This window comes from Lynx canadensis, chromosome B4 (genome assembly GCF_007474595.2).
Source record: "Lynx canadensis isolate LIC74 chromosome B4, mLynCan4.pri.v2, whole genome shotgun sequence".
NCBI classification, from domain to species: domain Eukaryota; kingdom Metazoa; phylum Chordata; class Mammalia; order Carnivora; family Felidae; genus Lynx; species Lynx canadensis.
The window spans coordinates 111,150,142-111,169,246 of record NC_044309.1 but is presented as its reverse complement, the minus strand read 5'-3'; the positions used below and the strand labels follow the sequence as shown (position 1 = coordinate 111,169,246).

The 19,105-nt window shown below is 36.1% G+C and overlaps 1 protein-coding gene across 5 annotated transcripts in view; it reads left to right on the top strand.

The window, feature by feature from the left end:
* The window catches only part of ATP2B1 (ATPase plasma membrane Ca2+ transporting 1), a 129,953-nt gene extending 114,267 nt beyond the window's left edge, over positions 1-15,686 (top strand). For 2 of the 5 annotated variants that reach the window (XM_030323358.2, XM_030323359.2), the window contains exons 18-22: positions 30-241; positions 4,801-4,908; positions 6,822-7,004; positions 7,390-7,476; positions 12,441-15,686. In XM_030323358.2, the coding sequence (XP_030179218.1) occupies positions 30-241; positions 4,801-4,908; positions 6,822-7,004; positions 7,390-7,476; positions 12,441-12,752 (902 nt within the window). In that variant the 3' untranslated portion in view covers positions 12,753-15,686. Of the gene's footprint in view, positions 1-29; positions 242-4,655; positions 4,761-4,800; positions 4,909-6,821; positions 7,005-7,389; positions 7,544-12,440 lie in introns of those variants that run through there. The other 3 variants (XM_030323361.1, XM_030323360.2, XM_030323362.1) reach the window with 3 other exon arrangements.
* Positions 15,687-19,105: the final 3,419 nt, after the last annotated feature.

Sequence of the window (19,105 nt, the reverse complement as noted above, 5' to 3'; positions counted from 1 at the left end):
TACAAAATCGTAATTTTTCATTCTTTCAGGAGAAAAGTTTTTTGATATTGATAGTGGAAGAAATGCTCCTTTGCATGCTCCTCCTTCCGAACATTATACTATTGTTTTTAATACCTTTGTGCTGATGCAACTTTTCAACGAAATAAATGCCCGGAAAATTCATGGTGAAAGAAATGTATTCGAAGGAATCTTTAATAATGCCATCTTCTGCACGATTGTTTTAGGCACTTTTGTGGTACAGGTGGGTAATTGGAAAAGATAGTTTCACATTTGATTGTTATGTAGGAGATACTCAACAGGTAGCTTGTTCCAGGAGTTACTTGACTGCTACATGTGTGGGGCTTCTATGTATTGCCTTAATGACACCTAAAAAAAGTTTTAAATATCATACCTCCAGTGAAAATATGATCATTTCTATCCTGAAATCCTGAAGATCATATTAAGCTAATACTATTTTAATTGCACTACCAATTCTGTGGTTGTGATACTTTTTACTTCATCTGATACTGATTCTTCATTCTATATCATGATCAAACTATTGTAATTTTAATGTTACTTAAGATAAATCTTAGTTAACCAGTTTCTAGTCTAGCTACAGGGATCGCTTAATTGCATCCCACAGTTGATAGTAATCCTTTGTCTACAGTTGAGTCTGTTATTAAATAATAATATCTGAAATGAATATTCTAAAATTCATGTGATTCTGAATGCTGCTCTCTGAGTTGGTACATGCCAGTTTTTCATTTGGCCCTTGAACAACATGGGATAGGGGCACCAGCCCACACCCTTTCCTCACCCCAGCTCACCCCTGCACAGTTGAAAATCTGAATATAACTTTTGAACTCTCCCAGAACTCAACTACTAATAGCTTACTATTGACCAGAAGCCTTACCAATAACTTAGTCAATTAACACATAGTTTTGAATGTTATATAAATACTAAATATTGTGTTCTTACAATAATGTAAGGTAGAGAAAAAATGTTGAAAAAAATGTTGCTAAGAAATCATAAGGAGAAAATACGTTTACAGTACTGTACTGTGTTTACTGAAAAAGATCCATGTATAAGTGGACCCACAGAGTTTAAACCCGTGTTGTTCATGGGTTACCTGTACTGTCAAACAAGATTTAAAATTAAATAGTGAGCTTTTTCAACAAAGGAACCAGGCAGTGATAGTGCTTGTTTTGAAATGAAGATTGAAGAATTTTAAACAGTTTATTCAGCCATAGCTTGTGTACTCTAGGTACCAAAACCCCAGACTTCATTGTTTCTGTTTTAGCTTTCAATTTCCATAAACTTTAGGAGAAATGTTGCTTACTTATCAAGTATTTTCTGGAAGTATTTTGTTTATGTTTGTTAAAAAATCATTGTTCATGACATGCTAAAGTTTTAGCTTTTACTTGCTATAAAATTGAGGTTATCTTTGAAATATGTGGGAGTTGCAAAAAATTTAACTGCCTGTCAGGCAAATCTGGTAATTTGGTTCCCAGCAAAGATTGATATACCCAAAACAGTTAATGTGAGATACCATTCTTCAATACCTTATAAATAAGCCAGTACTGTTCAAAGTGTGGTCCGTGGACCAGCTACTGGTCCATTTATTACAGGTCCACAGTGAGATAAGGACCATGTGTCAGAATGTAAATTAACAAGTTTCATTAATCGCACTGTATTTCAACTGAGAGTTTTTTATATGTTGCTGGAGGTTTCTGTGGTTTTTTTTCTTTTTGCATGTAGTAGCAGCTGCAGTGGTAACGCTGTGCAAACAGTGCATTGATTTGTACTTTGGTGCCTGTTCCTTATCTTCTTATCATGGATCAGCACTTTGATTAGCATTTTTGTGGACAGTTTCAGCTGGGTGGGAAAACATGGCCGTTGATTTACACAGATAGGCTAGCCAAAATCTTGATTGTAGAGCTGAGGTACTTGAAGAGTTCACCTTATAAATTGTATTAAATTTAATTTGTCTCTTTTTATTTACTAGCTGATTTTTCTTCTCTTTTTTTTTTTTTTGGACAGGTCATGAAGTATAGAATAATCCTTAGTTCTTTGTAAATATTTTGTCTCTCTTCTACTTTGTAGCAATTAAAACAATCAGTGTTTTCAAAATATGTCTCATGAAACATTGGTTCCTTTAGTTCCTCTTACACCCTTAGAGAAGTTAAGGAAATATTGCCTATTTACCTCTTGGAGTTTCTTTTTTCTTTTTCTTTTTTTTTTTTTAAGGTTATTTATTTATTTATTTATTTTGAGAGACCGCACACAAAAGCTGCGGAAGGGCAGAGAGGGAGGGAGAGAAAGAAACCCAAGTAGGTGTCACACTGTCAGCGCAGAGCCCAACACAGGGCCCAAACTCAGGAATCGTGAGATCATGACCTGAGCTGAAGTCAAGAATAGGATGCTCAGCCAACTGAGCCACCCAGGCGCCCCCTTGGAGTTTCTTCAAACAATAGAACACAGTAGTTACAAGTACAAACTTGGGAGTCACTTAGTGGTGGAGTCAGGTCATTGCCTCTTAGTAATTGTGTGACCTTGACAAGCTGCAGTTGCTTCATCTCTGAAATGGGGAGGATCATAATTGGGTCACATCACAGAATTACTGAATCATTAAGAGAGACCATGCATGTGAAGAAGCTCTGAGCTTAGTGCTTGGAAGGGAAAATTACCCAAATGTCCGCAGCATTTTTTTTTCCTTTTTTTTTTTTTTAATTAACAGTTCAAAGTCTTTGGGAAATCCTACAGTTAAGGAACTTGTTGAACTCTGTTTAATCCAGCTACTTCTAGTGTTGCCTGGGTGGGTCAGTTGGTTGAGCATCCAACTTCAGCTCAGGTCATGATCTCACGGTTCTTGGTTTGAGCCCCAAGTCACGCTCTGTGCTGACAACTCAGAGCCTGGCACCTGCTTCAAATTCTGTGTCTCCCTCTCTCTTTCTCTGCCCCTCTCTCTCTCAAATATAGATAAAAAAAGTTTTAAAAAATAATCCAGGGGCCCCTGGATGGCTCAGTCACTTAAGTGTCCGACTTCAGCTCAGGTCATGATCTCACAGTTTGTGGGTTCCAGCCCCATGTCAGGCAATGTGCTGACAGCTCAGAGCCTGGAGCCTGCTTTGGATTTTGTGTCTCCCTTTTTTCCTGCCCCTCCCCCACTCAGGTTTTGTCTCTGTCTCTGTCTCTCTCAAAAATAAACATTAAAAAAAAATATTTTTAAACCAGCTACTTCTAAATTTAGATAACACCTAATTCAAGGCTCCCTCAGCACACATTTAGAAAATGCTTCAGCGCACAATTACACAGTTCTGTAGTATTTTGTTGATCTAAGTAAGGCATATATTGAGGAATATGTGGAAACTTAGTCTCTTGCTCTTAGAAGTAAATGCTACAACTATTCAGTTTTATTCCTTACAACTCGGAAATGAAAGATTATTTCTCACAAAATGAAATCAGTCCAGGGCACCTGGGTGGCTCAGTCAGTTAAGCATCCAACTTAGCTCAGGTCATGATCTCACAGTCTGTGAGTTCGAGCCCTGCATCGGGCTCTGTGCTGACAGCTCAGAGCCTGGAGCTTGCTTTGGATTCTTTGTCTCCCTCTCTCCCTGCCCCTCCCCTGTTTACGCTCTGTCTCTCTTTCTTTCTCAAAAAATAAATTAAAATTTAAAAAATCTGAAACTACAAAATTAAATCAGTCCAATCATATTAATTGTTGATTGTTTGCCCAACATCTTAATATGTTTTTCACATCCTTATTATACCAAAAGATAAAGTTCAAATTTTTAAAAAAATAGAAAACCCACAAATAAATATTGAGCTTTCAGTTTATGAAAGAAAATTATTTTAGTTAGATATCTCTATTAAAATCCAAGCAAGATTGCCAGGTCAGTTATAATTGACTGGTTGGGCTGCTGGGAAAAAAAAAAAAAAAAAGAAATCTATTTTTAAAGTATACAAATAGTCTTGATTTTGAAGAACAGTGGAATTGACAAACACATATCACTTGAATTTGGGATCAAGTACAGCTATAAAGAATGGAATGCATAACTTGAAACATTTAAAAATGTTAATACCAAATTGATTCCTTTTCATTTCAATATTTGGTAGCTACTAACTGCCATATGAAAGAGAAGCCTGTCAGACTCACGAGAAGGTGAATATTGATATTTAATTCTTAATATTCCTTTAAAATAAGAGCAGCATAAGCACTGGATTAAGGATTTTATTCATGCAGATCATGAGACTTCTCTCCCTTTATAAGGGAGACCAAATTTCTGAGGATTCACCACCTAAATAAGCATGTATTTTCATGGAACTTTGCAAGTTGCTTGTCCTCTCTTACTATTCATGTTTGTCCTGACATCTAAATGTGAACAAAGAATGAACAGCTGTGGAGGAGGAAAACAAGATTGGATATTATGTTCGCTTTTCATAGTTTGTGGTCTTTTCCACAAAAATACACTAAAATTACGCAAAGAATTATACTAAATACAAGGGCACATAGTTACTTCGATCATACCAGAAATAGTGTAAAGTTATCTTTCCTGGTTAGGAGTTTTTTGGGTTTTTTTTAGTTTTTACTGAACATAATTTAAACATGAAATATACATGCATTTAAAATTTTCAGCAGAGAGATTTTAATTTCTTTTCATTTGTCTTATTTTCAGCTGTGAATATGATAATGCCTGTCACCATCAGAATAATCGTTACTCAGCTTGAGTTTTAAAGGATACAAATTTGGGTAATTTTTGAAGTATATGAAATGTAAAGTTTAAAAGATTTAAATAAATTTACTCTTGATTATTCCTCCAGATAATAATTGTGCAGTTTGGTGGAAAACCTTTCAGTTGTTCAGAACTTTCAATAGAACAGTGGCTATGGTCAATATTCCTAGGAATGGGAACGTTACTCTGGGGCCAGGTAAAAAGCTCATCATTTTATGTTGAAACCTGAAGTGATTTTTTTTTTTTTTAATTTCCAGTATGTATTTTCTTTAATCAGTTCTGTTACTTAATTCTAAGTAGTTGCCATTCTAGATCATGAAAGGGCATTTGGGGGCATGAGGGTTTTTTAAATGTAATATTTGTTCTCATATGTTATTATTGTTTGTTATGGTTATGCCAATATAATAAAACTTTAAATTTCTTACCTATTTTTTTTAATTTGTTCATTAGAGCAAGGTTTATAACCATTATTAGGATGATGTATTTATAACTGGTTTAGATGCTAATATCTCTATCTTTTGCTCTACGACCTATTTTTGCATTGTCGGAGTAAATATTTTTACTGGACTTTTCATCATTTTGTTATGTAATTTAATCCAAAATACAGTTAAGGAAAAAGCTTGATTTCAGTTCATTTAGAGGATACTTCTGTAAAAATAATGGTACCTGGATAAATGGGCCACAAAATGACATTTTCAGTTATTTGGATTGATTGGCTTTGACAATATACATATAAAATACAATACCTGAAAAATGAGATCTGTTTCATCCTTGGTATAAGCAGCTTACAAATGCCTGTCATTTTTTTAAAAACGATAAGTGGCAGTGGTGTGTGTTCCCTGTTCATTTTAAGTCCGTTACCATTACTGTAAAAGTAACTGATAGTCTGTACTAACATTTCCATAAACGATTAGGCTGTGGTGTGTAACTTGTGTGACCTAATTTATTGTTCTGCAAGTCAGTCTAAGTAAATATCCAGGTTTTACTGAAACTTAACTCAATCTTCATGTGCCTTTATCTCACCTTTTTCTTAATTATGTTTCTAGGTTCTGGGGTTTCTCTTCTTACTCCTATTGCATTACTCATTAATAGAGATCTTCTTATAAGTAGGATCCATAGCTGGGCCTCCTTTCTTTTTTGATTACCTTTTTAGTTATTTCATAATGTTCCTCATAGGCAAAACAGAACCCCACAACCTCCCAAAACATCTGGCTCATTTCAGGAAGAGGAAGTTCAGTACAGCCGACATACCCAACAGGGACCGGTTGCTGGCTTTGGTTGATGTCGTCTATTGATTTTACGTGTGCCGCCGTAGAAAGAGCACTGCTTTTGGTTGTCAGGAGACCTTAGGTCTTATGTGTCTGAGTCTGTTCCGCACCTCTGTGAAATGAGGTAGTTGGACTAGAAGCTCTTCAAGCAGCTCTGATTTTGGCCGCATGCTTGTTTCCCCCCGATAATCCAGACTTCCTTAAGCACTTAGTGGCTATTAATACTTACAAGTTAATACATCCTTATTACTGTTTTTTATGCTCTTTGTGTTTCCTGGGGCATCTGTTCCTGTTGGTGTCATGATAAATCAGTATTAATCCAATCTTAAAGAGCTTCATTTTGTAAAAATAGATGCATTTAATAAACAGAAAAACTACTTTCAGTTTAACCTTGAAGATTTTTTGATTTGGGTATGTTTCTTTTCATTGAACTCTTCCCTGCACTAATGAAACATGAACTTGTTTTGCATCCAGTAAGACTACTTGCCATTTTTCTTTTATTTGAAATCAATATAATTAATATGAACTTAATATATATAGGTCAGGGCGTGTCTGTGTATTTTACTGTCTTGAATGTCTTTCTTAAAATAAGAAAGCTATAATCAGGTTATTTCCACTCAGGAAAACTTTTTACTTTTCAAACTTAAATCTTCTGTGGAGCTAAGGAAAGAGCATTTTATTGTGGTTCTGAGAAACAAAGCCTGATGGACAGGATCTCATTGCTCCGTTGGTGACAATAGTTGGCCACACTCGCAACTTTTCGTGCCTTTTGTATTACAGTTGATTGGTTTAATTTTACTCGGTTTTGATTTATTTCTAAGTTCTTTCCCCTGTGTTGTAGCTTATTTCAACAATTCCAACTAGCCGCTTAAAATTCCTAAAAGAAGCTGGTCATGGAACACAAAAGGAAGAAATACCTGAGGAGGAGCTAGCAGAGGACGTGGAAGAGATTGACCATGCTGAAAGGGAGTTGCGGCGCGGCCAGATCTTGTGGTTTAGAGGTCTGAACAGAATCCAGACGCAGGTATGGGCCTGGTAGAGAGGTAGGAGCAGTGATGGGAGTGGGGGCCAAGGGCTTTTAGACCTGGGGAGGAGGTTTGAATGCCCTCCTTAACTTCCTTTCTAGCCTTCCCAACCCACAAAACTTATTCTTTTGAAAAATAATACTGGTGCCTGGAATGAGTGAAAGTTTTAACTCATCGTGAAGGAATGTGTCTATATGCCCCTCAGCTCCTTTTTTCCTAGCTTTTTTCCCCCCTTCATCTCAAAATGCTACTCTTGCCTATTTATCTGCTCTGTAAAAAGTGCCTTTTTCTTTACTTTTTATATGTTGATAGATGGAATGGTCCTTTCTCTTGTTCTCTCTCTCTCTTGCTGAGCAAGCTGTCACAATCTCTGATTCCTTGCAGATGGATGTAGTGAATGCTTTCCAGAGTGGAAGTTCCATTCAGGGGGCTCTAAGGCGGCAACCCTCCATCGCCAGCCAGCATCATGATGTAACAAATATTTCTACCCCTACACATGTAGTGTTTTCCTCTTCTACTGCTTCTACTACTGTGGGGTGTGAGTGTGTGTTCCTAAGTGCATGAAATTAACATTTCCTACTTCACACACCTAACGTTTCTCATTTTCTCCTTAATGTTTAAATTCATTGTTCAGGCTTTTCATAAAGCTTTCTTTTCGTAAAGTGGATTGAGACCTCAAAGTGTTGTCGTTGTTGTTGTTTTATTTCTTAGAGGGCTAGCTAACAGGTGGAACAGTTGCAACCAAAGATTAGATATGAAATCTGTGAGCTTGTCTCTGTGCTAACTCTGATAGTTAATATGGGGAATAAAATTGTAGCTTAGAATTTGTGAAACTACTATAAATTTTTGAGTATATGCCTTTAAACATGTTCATACTGCATGGTTCCCAAAAGCATGTGATTTGAAACTGCTCTAACAGAACCAAGAATTTACATTTTTAAAGCTAAATATTAATCTAACATTTTGACTTTTATCTTGTTCGGTTTGCAAAGTTAAGTTAGTACCCTGAAGAAAAGATCTCAGTATACAGCCAGTTGTTTACCTTCTTAGTCCTGACTTTGTGGCATTGCTTTGAATTTATTTATTTACTTGTTTGTTTATTTTTGAGAAGGGATCCCTGTATAAGCTTCAAAGTTTTGTGGCATTTATGGGTATTTTTTTTTCATTTATATAATCAGTTTAATGAAAATTTTATCCTGGGTAAGAAATGTTCCGTTAAGTTTTCCAAGGAAGTAGGAAGGTGTACCATTGATCAATTCTTGAACCATTACATGTCATGATTTCCATTAATTGACTAGAATAATGCATTTTCTTTCAGGTTTTTAATAAATGGCAAATTCCCCAAAAGCCTTTTAACCTCTATCATCTTTACTATGCATTAGAGTCTTGATTTCATGGTGAATTCTAAGAATATTGGAGGCACTAAAGATACAAAGCTCACCCCACCATTCAACCCATCCCCAAAATCAGCTGAAAATAACTTCTGCTTAATCTCGTATTTGGGCAGAGACCTATCTTTTCCATTTGGTCCTCCACCAGTTAAAGACTAGGAAGAACGAGAAAGCTAGACAGGCGATGAGCTGAAGAAGAAAAGAGTGCTATTTTAAGGAGGACGGTTTACACAGTGCCTATTTGTTCAGTTTGCTTAAGTAATTTTCATTTGTCACTTTCGGCAGTGTTGGAAAACAGGAAGAACAGGAACTATCCCCATTTTGCAGATGTGAAAACTGACTTGAGGTTTAAGTGGCTTGTCCAAGTACTCCAAGGACAGACCACCCTGTAAAGTTAGACAGGATGTTAAATTTACATACATCCACAGATAGGACTCGCTTTTAAAAATTACCCCAGGTCTGCACCTACCTAAATGAAATGGTGTACGTAAATTGCCTGGCGTTATGCCTAGGACAGCTAGTGTTGGTTGCATCCCTCCTTCCCTGTATTTATGGATTTCACATCATCCTGGCTTTTGAGGGCTTATTACCACTCGCCCTTTCATCCCCTACTGTTAATTCATGTTTCTTTAGTTGTGATCTGTAAACACTTGTGGAAGGCCTACCATATGCCAGGGCTGTGTGCTAGAACCACCAGACTTTGCAATCTAGTATAGGAAACAAATGTGTTTCCACATGGCAACGAAACATGGACTATTACAACCGGGTCCTTAACCCACCCTGGGAAGTCAGGAAAAATTACCTGAAAGAAATTCTCCCAAGCTGACCCTTAATAGAAATTTGCCAGTTGAGGAAAGTGGGCCTCAGGGATAGGTGCTAAGATGACACTGGAATGGAAGGTAGGGGTTAGGGTCTGTGTATATGTTGTAAGAAGGATGCAAAATGAGACTTTATCCTGAAGGACCTCCACCCCTCAAAATTTTATATTTGAAAACCTTCAAACTGACAGATAATTGGAAAGATTAATACATGAATACCCATCACCTGAATTTACTACTCTTAATACTTTATAATGTCTGCTTTATCTGTCTATACATTAGTAGTATAAATCTGTCTACATATTGGTATATACATTTTTTGTGAACCATTTGAAAGTAAGTGGCAGATATCCTGACATGTCATCTCGTAATACTTTAGCATATACCTCCTAAAAATAAGTGTGCTATGTAATCTTACTGTATTATCACATCCAGGAACTTTAACATTGATGGCCATTGTGTCATGTACAGTCCTATTCGGATTTCTCCAGTTGTCCCTGCAATGTCCTATAGTATATAGCATTTTTGATCCATTTTGTCTCTCCTTTTTTTTTTCTTTTTTTTTTTTATGACCTTGACCTTTTGGAAGAAACAAGGCCAATTGCCTTATCCTACATTCTGGATTTGTCTAATTGTTTCTGCATGATTAACTTCATGTTAAACTTCCTAGACAAATTCATCTTCCGGGTGGTATATATTCATTTTTATCCAGCAAAATTTTGAATAACTGGCTCTTCATTCGGAGGGTGTCATATGACCTTAGATGTGCTATCTTTACCATATTTCTGTAGAGTTGTGTTGCAGACTTTACATTAAATATCAGATCCACTGAGAGCCCCTCCTGAATCAGAATCTGCATTTTAACAAGACCCGCAGGTGCTTTGCATGCACATTAAAGTTTGAAAAGCCCTGATATGACATTGCTACTTGTGAGCTAACACTGTTCTGAATTTGTTCATGTATTAACTAACTAATCTCCCATAATAACTCTGTAAGGTAGGTGCCATTATTATTTCCCATTTTATAGTTGAGGAAATAGGTTTGTCCAGCATCCCTCAGCTAGGAGGTGGCCCAGCTGGAATTCACACCCAGACCTTTCACCTCTGTATTCTTCACTTTACCATGCTATCTTCTTTCTGTGTATAAAAGCTAAATGAACAAGAGGTAAAGCAGCCTCCAGCAGACAGGGCTTGGTAAATGAGAGAAGACAACTGGGAGGAGAGATGATGTTTTAATCAGAACTTAGCATATGTAGTTACAAATGACAGAATTCCCTTTTCAAGGCTGAATAATATTTCCTTATATGTATATGCCACATTCTCTTTATCTGTTCAACTGTCAGTGGACATTTAGGTTGCTTCCGTATCTTGCCTATTGTAAATAATGCTGCAATATAGGAATGCAGGTATCTCTTCAAGATCCTGATTTTAATCCTCTGGATAAATTCCTGGAAATGGGAGTCTAAAATAGTCAAACGCATAGAAATGGAGAGTAGAATGGCAGTTACGGGTAGGGAGAGATACGGAACTGTTTATCAAGGGGTACAAAGTTTCAGTTATGTAAGACCAGTAAGTTTTGGAGATGTAATGTATAGCATGGTGACCGTAGGTAACAATACTTCTATACCTGAAATGTGCTAAGAGGATAGACACACACACACACACACACACACACACACACACACACACAAATGATAAGAGTGTGTAGGGATGTATTATGTTAATTAGCTTGACTGTCCATCATGATTATTTCACAGTGTATATATGTATATCAAATCACCAATTTGTACATCTTAGATATATACAATTAAAAAAAGAAGTGGACATAAATCTGTTACTTTTTTTTTTAATGGTTATTTATATTTGAGAGAGAGAGAGAGACAGAGCATGAGTGGGAGAGGGACAGAGAGAGAGACACACAGAATCTGAAGCAGGCTTCAGTCTCTGAGGTGTCAGCACAGAGCCTGACTCAGGGCTCGAATTCACGAGCTGTGAGATCATGACCTGAACTGAAGTTGGGCACTTAACCAACTGAGCCACCCAGGCACCCCTGTTCCCTGTTCTAAAAATACATTCAAATGCTCATTTGAAGAAATTCATTAATTTTTTTCATTATCATTGTCATCTGAGATGATTCTGATGAAGGTTGATGTTAGTGATTTCTCTTAACATTTGAGTAAATGATGTCTTCATTACTAAACAGGATTCATTAGAATCAATGCAAAAGTAAACACTGTATTTGGATTGATGTTTAGTAGATAGATGCTCAACTGTTTGGATTTTGTCCCTTTTTTTGTTTTGAAAATCTGTATGACGTGGGTTAATGAGACCTAATGTCAGTGTGTGCAACAGTGTTTTTAAGTTAATTACCCATTAACCTCTTTTCACGTATACAGCAGACTTCTAAGGAGGGTGAATTGTTGGGCTGTTTGTTTAGGGGCAAAAATACCAAAAAGTTTTGTGTCTTACTGCGGAGTTATTTATAGAAGAATGCCAGAGGGTTTTGGTTTTGTTTTCAATCTATTTCCAGTGAACTGTAGTATATAAAGTGATTTATGTTTTAATCTATTATAGAGAAAAATACTAATGCTTTATAGACAAATGGCATATACTCAAATATTTATAGCTGTTTAATGGCATTTTATAGATATTTATTTGGGTTTTGTCTTTATTTTTATTTTTTAATTAATGGACTAGTGGGGTAGATGTGAGTTCATTGTGGCATTCAGCTTATATTTGCTTGGCTTTTTCATAGTCGGTGACCCCCTAATTCCTAGCATGATAAATAGTAACCCTCTGTGCTTGACTTTGTTTAACTTACTTGAATTGTTTTCAAAAATTACATTTTTTTTTTTAATTTTAAAACTCAGCTAAAGCTTGTGTATGATTAAGTTTTTGTTTGTTTTGTTTGTTTGTGTTTGTTTTCTTAAGGAAAAAAAGTCCTATAAAATGGCTATTAAATTTTTAGCCAGTGACCATGAGATTTTCTCAGTCAGTATTACTTTGAATTCTGTAACTCTTAATTCTTAGCGTATGTGGTTTTGTTGTTCTGTAGTGTCCTACTAAAATATTCATTTTTTTTACAGTGTATTGCAAGTCCCACTGCATTACATGCAAATATGATTCACTCATACCTAGCTGTTTGTGGATTCAAACTCATAAATGAACCATTTTTAAATTAAGCAAATAGCATACTGACATCTTTCTATGTTTTCTGATATTTACAGATTCGAGTGGTGAATGCATTTCGTAGTTCTTTATACGAAGGGTTAGAAAAACCGGAATCAAGAAGTTCGATTCACAACTTTATGACACATCCTGAGTTTAGGATAGAAGATTCAGAGCCTCATATCCCCCTTATTGATGACACTGATGCTGAAGATGATGCTCCTACAAAACGTAACTCCAGTCCTCCACCCTCTCCCAACAAAAATAACAATGCTGTTGACAGCGGGATTCACCTTACAATAGAAATGAACAAGTCTGCTACCTCTTCATCCCCAGGAAGCCCACTACATAGTTTGGAAACATCACTCTGATTGTAAGCTGAATGTTAACACACTAGCTGCATTGTAAAGAAACAAATTGAAACTGGGTCTTTTCACATATTGTGATGGACAAGATCGTATTCTTGTCTTTGGACTTCAACAGAAGACACACTTGTACGAATGTAGATTTATTTTTTTAAAAAAAAAAAAGCAAAGCTTTCTGCCAGACTGAGGGTGCTTTTTGGGGGGTGGGAGAAACGAACTGACAGATAAACAGTAAACTCAGCATATGCTGACCTGTGGATCATCAGTAGTACCTAAGAATGGTCCTGAACAGTGTATTAGCAGAGCGTTAGTTTATCTCAGTCCTTGATGGGAGAGGGGGAGGGTACAGCGAGCAAAACCCTGGATCATTGAATTGATACTTTAATTTCTGCTGTTGGCTGTTAATAATTTGGATTATTTATGTTTATAAATGATACAGATCTGTTTACAAGGTTTGTAGATACTTTTTTTGTTCCTGTTCATAGATGGGAAGCTTCCTTATAACTGATGCAGAGAAAAATTAGTCCTTCAAATACTGCTGTATTTTCAGGAAAACAAAAAGGGGTGTTTCTATTGAAACTGTACTAAATTTTTGCCTACAATTTACCTTGTTAAATATTGTAGATAAATTGCTAATACTAATAGCCAAATAGATAACACTAATGCTTTGTTTAAAAAAAAAAACAAAAAAACAAAACAAAACAAAACAAAAAAACATGAGCAGTGGTGTTTAATGAAGTTATGGCATCTGTCCTAATTAGTTTCTTAAATACATTTACTACTTAATGGTTTTGAAACAACTGTTTAATTTTTAAAATTTTTGAAAACTTGCTAATAACCTTTGTTCAGAATTTAGTAGATTGTTTAATGTGGGACATCAACTACATAATGAAAGATGCTTGAAATGCTTTTGTTATTTCAGGCAAATCAAATTAAATCAAACTATCAAACTACAAGAGAACCTTAGTCCTTTTTGTTTTTGTCTAAACATGTTAGTTCAGTGATGTCTTGGTGAACTGTGAGTGAACTGTATTGATTTTTCTAATAAATCCTTAGAAACCTTCATACAGCATGAGGGCTGTTGGCATTTTGAAAAAGGTTAACAGGTGGAAGCATACGTGTTTTTCCTTTTGTTTTTGAAACTTGTTTGTAAACATAAATATGCCCTTTTATTAAATAAATACACGGCAATGTTTTTTTAAAAAGAAATTGCAGCTTCTTTACTTAATTCTGCATATATGGTGCATCAGTCTGTTCTCTTTAACCACAATTGGAATGAATTTCAAGATGGTAACAGCCCCATGAAATACCGCTTGTGGTATAGATCCCCAGTGGTAATCTAATAGAATCACCATTTGACATATTCTTCATAGAATTTAGTTTGTCTAAAATAGTCTCACAGTCTAAGAAAATAATAATTATCACCATTATCTTTGATACATTCATTTTAATTTGTAAGTGGCCAAATAACAAATTAGGTAAAATGAGATTTATATGAAAAGGTGGAAAAAGGTCCTAAAACATACATACTTAGATATACCAGTAAACCATATACTGGAATGAATGCCTATCTCTAAGCCAATTGGGTTCTTTCAGTCTTTGTTTCTTTTGTCTACCTTCTCCCCTTTTTTGCCTCTGTCTTTACCTTTTAGGAACTGGCGTTGTGTTAGGGCCCAGATTTCACCAGGTATACAATCCTCAGGCTGACATAAAGTTTACGAGGACTATGACATCTGAGCATGCTGACCTAGCAAAGAAACGTTTAGTTTGACGGTGCTTGATATTTTTGGTGGGTGGAGGAAAATCTTTTTCTCTCCATCAATCCTTTGCAGTAATCCTCTGCAAGTCTTAGAAACACATTGGCTCTGTCAGCATTTGTAACTGTACATTTATTCATCAGGTATTTATAGTGAATCATACTGTAAAAAGAGGTAGCATGATATGCTGGAAAGCATACGAGGCTAGGAGTCACAGCCTGGTTTCTAGTCTTGGTTTTGCCATTAACGTGCTGCATGACCTTGGGAAAATCATTTACCCTAAATGAGGGTGGTGGACTAGACTATCTCGAAGAACCCTTTCAACTCTAAAAATTGACCCTAGCAACTGGAGAGCCTACAAGGCATAGGGAATAGAGAAAAGGGAAATGTTTTTAGTTTTCTTTTTTATTTTGGTTATGCTTAAATATGAATGTAATTACCAAAAGATTTAGACGTGCATGTGCTTTGGAGGATTTGTATTGAGCTCTTACAGTATTCATTTTTCAACTCAAGGCAATGGCTTTTTACACCAACTCTAATCCATAAACGGGTCTTATGACATCCATGAATTAGTAGCAAGACATGCTTAGTGTGTATTTCTCTCTTTGAGACACTGTAATTTCTACCAGAAATTTCCAGAGCATTATGTAAGTAGAAAAAAATGCAAGCAAGCTGTTCAAGATCTTGGATCCCATTATATAGTATGTATAGCTGAAATCAGCATCTGTAATTCAATCACTTTTTCTCTTTTATCCTCTAACCAAAAAATTGTTTAATTTTGCATCCCAAATGTTTTTAATCTTTGTATATTTTTTAAAACTCCTTTTCTCCTCATCATTGCCTTTTTTGTGGTTGTAAATAGACTTACTTGCACTTTGAAGATGAGTTACTCCTTGTCATCTTACAAATATGTGATATGGTAATTTTCATAACAGATGTCAGTTTTGAACCAAGAAATGATGATTTGTTTATAAGAAAAAAAAAACTGGCTTCATTTCTGTGAAATTGCTCTTTGAAAATTTCTTTTTACACGTGTAAGCCAACTGAGATACCGTGATGGTGTTGATTTCTTTCAATGATGCTTACCATCTATTTTAGCCACTGAGCCTTTTATTATTTGTCTATTTGTAAAGTTTATTTGTCTTAACTCATTTAATAAATATACTGTTTATCTGTTTCTGAATGGGGACTGAACTTTTTGAATATTGGAACTGATCAGAACATCGTATTTTGGAATTACTTTTTTCTACTTGAAATTTTGAAAATCTGGTTAATGAAAATGCTCTAATGTACTTGAAATGTTGTGGTTGTGTTACAACGGAATCGATATTCTAATACACATGACCTTGCCCCTAGACCGAAAGTGGGTATCTTGTCCTTAACTCTTCTACCCATGGTCTTCAATCCTTGCAGCAACATTAGATCATTTCTACAGTCTATGAGCGTGTAATGTTTTGGTTTTAGAAAAGATTAGTTTTTCACAATAACTGTTAGAGCTCCTTTTTTTCATTAAATGATCCAAATTGTCAATAGCAATTATCTGAACTCTGTGGTAACAAAATTAATCAAATTGCCCTTAGTTGATTTTTATAATAAATTATTCACATAACTCGGCAACTTTGTTGAAATACTGAACTTTAAGTGATTATTTTTCCATTAGTAAAAATTATTAGTAAATTATTGAGTATTTGTAAGTACCACATTTATGACATGATCTGAGATGTTTTCCATTTTGTCAAGTTAGATTTTATATATGTGTCATGTATTAGGATTAAGTTCCCTTTGTAAAATTAAGTAAGAAAGGGGAGTTTCTGTAAGTCTTTGTTGATATTTTTGCTTCCCTGTGTCTTTAGATAACTGTCCTATTGCAGCTGCGATGTTCTTCTAACCTCTGCTACCCTTCAGATTCTGTGTCCAAATGCCATCCCAACCTTTGTTTTTAAATTACGATGTTGCACTCATTTGTAGGCCAAAAATATATGTGTGTATGTGTGTATACACATATGTATATACACTTATATACATGTATGTGTATATACATATGTGTGTGTATATATACTTTTATTAGCATAATTAGTACCATCTAACTAAAAACTAATCTTTGTAAGATTCTTGAAAAATAATCTTTCTTTTAGAATAAGCACTATAATAATACCGTAAAGAGCATTTCATGCAGGAAGAAGTTGTGACTGTATTCCTGTACTTCTCTCATGACTAGATTTCAAAAAAGGAATTGTCTTTATCCTTATAATGTAGTTTCCTTTTCAACAGACCAATAATTTCGTCCCTGAAACTCTCAATTGGGAGTTTACTTTTATGCTTTTCAGCTTAACTACTTCTTTAACATTTTCCCTCTTTTAGAAAAACGCTTCAGCCTCCAGATATTCTGCTAAACGTAGACACGTCTAATCTGTGTTCTCTGAATCCAAAGTATCACTGTTGAACTATGTAATATTAATTGTTCCGAAGTAGGCAATTAAAATAAGAAATGTGCCTATGTGCTTATACAGCATCCATCTTTGGCACAGCTTTCTTCACCAGCACCATATCCTAGGAAAACTGTTTCCAGAATCTGTATTAACCCAAGTCCAGCTGTGGGTTCAATGCAGGAAGACCCTGAGATTCTTAATTTAAGGCAGGGTTACAAGGACCGCATAATTTCCAAATTGCTTTTCAGATCATGAAGTGTAAGCACTGATAACTTTCCTTAGGTATTAAAAGGAATATCATCACACATAAACTAATAATTTATTATTAAATATGCTAAGCACTTTGTGTAGATTATGTAAATAGCCGTGTATGACTACTGCCATCTTACATACAGGGAAACAGGCTTAAGGAGTTTAAGGTCACATGGCACACCAGGGATTCACACTTAACGCAGACCTTCTCAAGAGCCCAGGCTGGTGGGTCTTTTCTGCCGTACTAGCACGTTGCTAACCTGAGTCAGGGCCCAGCGCCTAAAATTCTGGGCTTAACTTTAAAGTCCTCCAGTGTTGTACTTTTCTGATACCAAATGCTCCAGAGATAGTCTTCAAGAACATCCTGGAGGATCACTCAAGAGACTGAGGTAAAGGGTCCCCAATTAAGATGCATAACCCATGCCTTCCTTACTCAGACTTCCTGTAACTGAAGAGTCAAAATTAAACTCAGTAGAATGGCGCTTTTACTAGCATACTTCCATTAGAGACTTTTGTGATTCTTTACTTTTAAGATAGATATGTTAGAATACACCTATATTCTAAGTTCCATAAATAACCTATTAACAGGTCACTGCTCTATTTCCCAAATAACTTGGAATGAAAGTAAGTTTATCACATTGATGATATACTGTGCATTTTTCTTGAAATTTGTGAAACAGGACCTACCTACTTTTGCATTTTTTGAAAAATTATTTTGCCCTTTTTAAATGTGCAATTCTTAAAATAAAAATTGCAGCCATTATTTCACTACTGTTTTTTAAATGTTTTTGTTTCTTTTTGAGAGACCAAGCACGAACGGGGGAGGGGCAGAGAGAGACAGAGAGACACAGAATCTGAAGCAGGCTCCAGGCTAGCACAGAGCTTGTGGGCTCGAACCCACAAGCCACGAGATCATGACCTGAGTCGAAGTCAGACACTTAACCGACTGAGCCACCCAGGCACCCCTTCACTACTATTTTAATACCATTTTACATTGATGTTGTTTATGGTTTATGAATAATCAACTGGCCACCCTTGTAGTCTAAAAATGAGATGCTTACTAATTTATATAGTCTTTAAGGTAACATTTATCTTAGTGAATCAAGATAAAATAAATGAAAGCAGGTTTTTTCTGTTAGGCTCCTTTGAGGTCATAAATAGTCTAAGTCATACCTTCACGAATAGCTCGCGAATGAGTGTAAAAAAGTAAGAATGAGACCCTAGGGAGACTGATGATATCTGAGATTAGCAATTGAAATGAGGGTGTTTCTCATGTATCTGGTATTCTAATTCATAAGCTTGCTCTTTCATTTAGCTTCAGACCCTCTGAGGAGGGTGTGTAGTAGCTAGAATTGTTCATCTTTCGCTTTCTCACTGCTGGAGACGTGAGCTTGGTCTCAACGTGTGAGGTGTGATGGGGGAGAGGAGAAATTGTAACAAGTGAAGCCATACCAAGTCTCCTGAGTCTGGGACTCCTACAAACACTACTGACTGTCCCCCATTTCCTGTCACCCAAAATTCTCTTAACTGCCACCCGCTTTCATGCTTTTTATCTCCCATTTCCTGTTTGCCATTCATTCGTTCATTCAACACATACTTGGTACCTGGCCTGGGGGATTCAAACAGTTCTAGACTTGGGGGAACCAAGTCAGGCCCTTCCCCTCAGAGTTTATGTTATAGTAAGAGACCTCTGTCACCTGGTAGGGAACAGTGCTGTGTTCTAGAGTAGGGTCAGAGACATTGTCTTAGATAAGGTGACGTTTCAGCAGAAACCTGAAGGAAGGGAAGGAGCCAGTTGGTTGTCTGGAAGAGACTCCCAGAGAGAGGTTCCGGTAAATAATGCTTGGCAAGTGTGAGAGGACACAAGGAGGCCATTGTAGCTTGAGAGCAGTGAGCCAGTTGGGAAAGTGGTAGGAGGCAA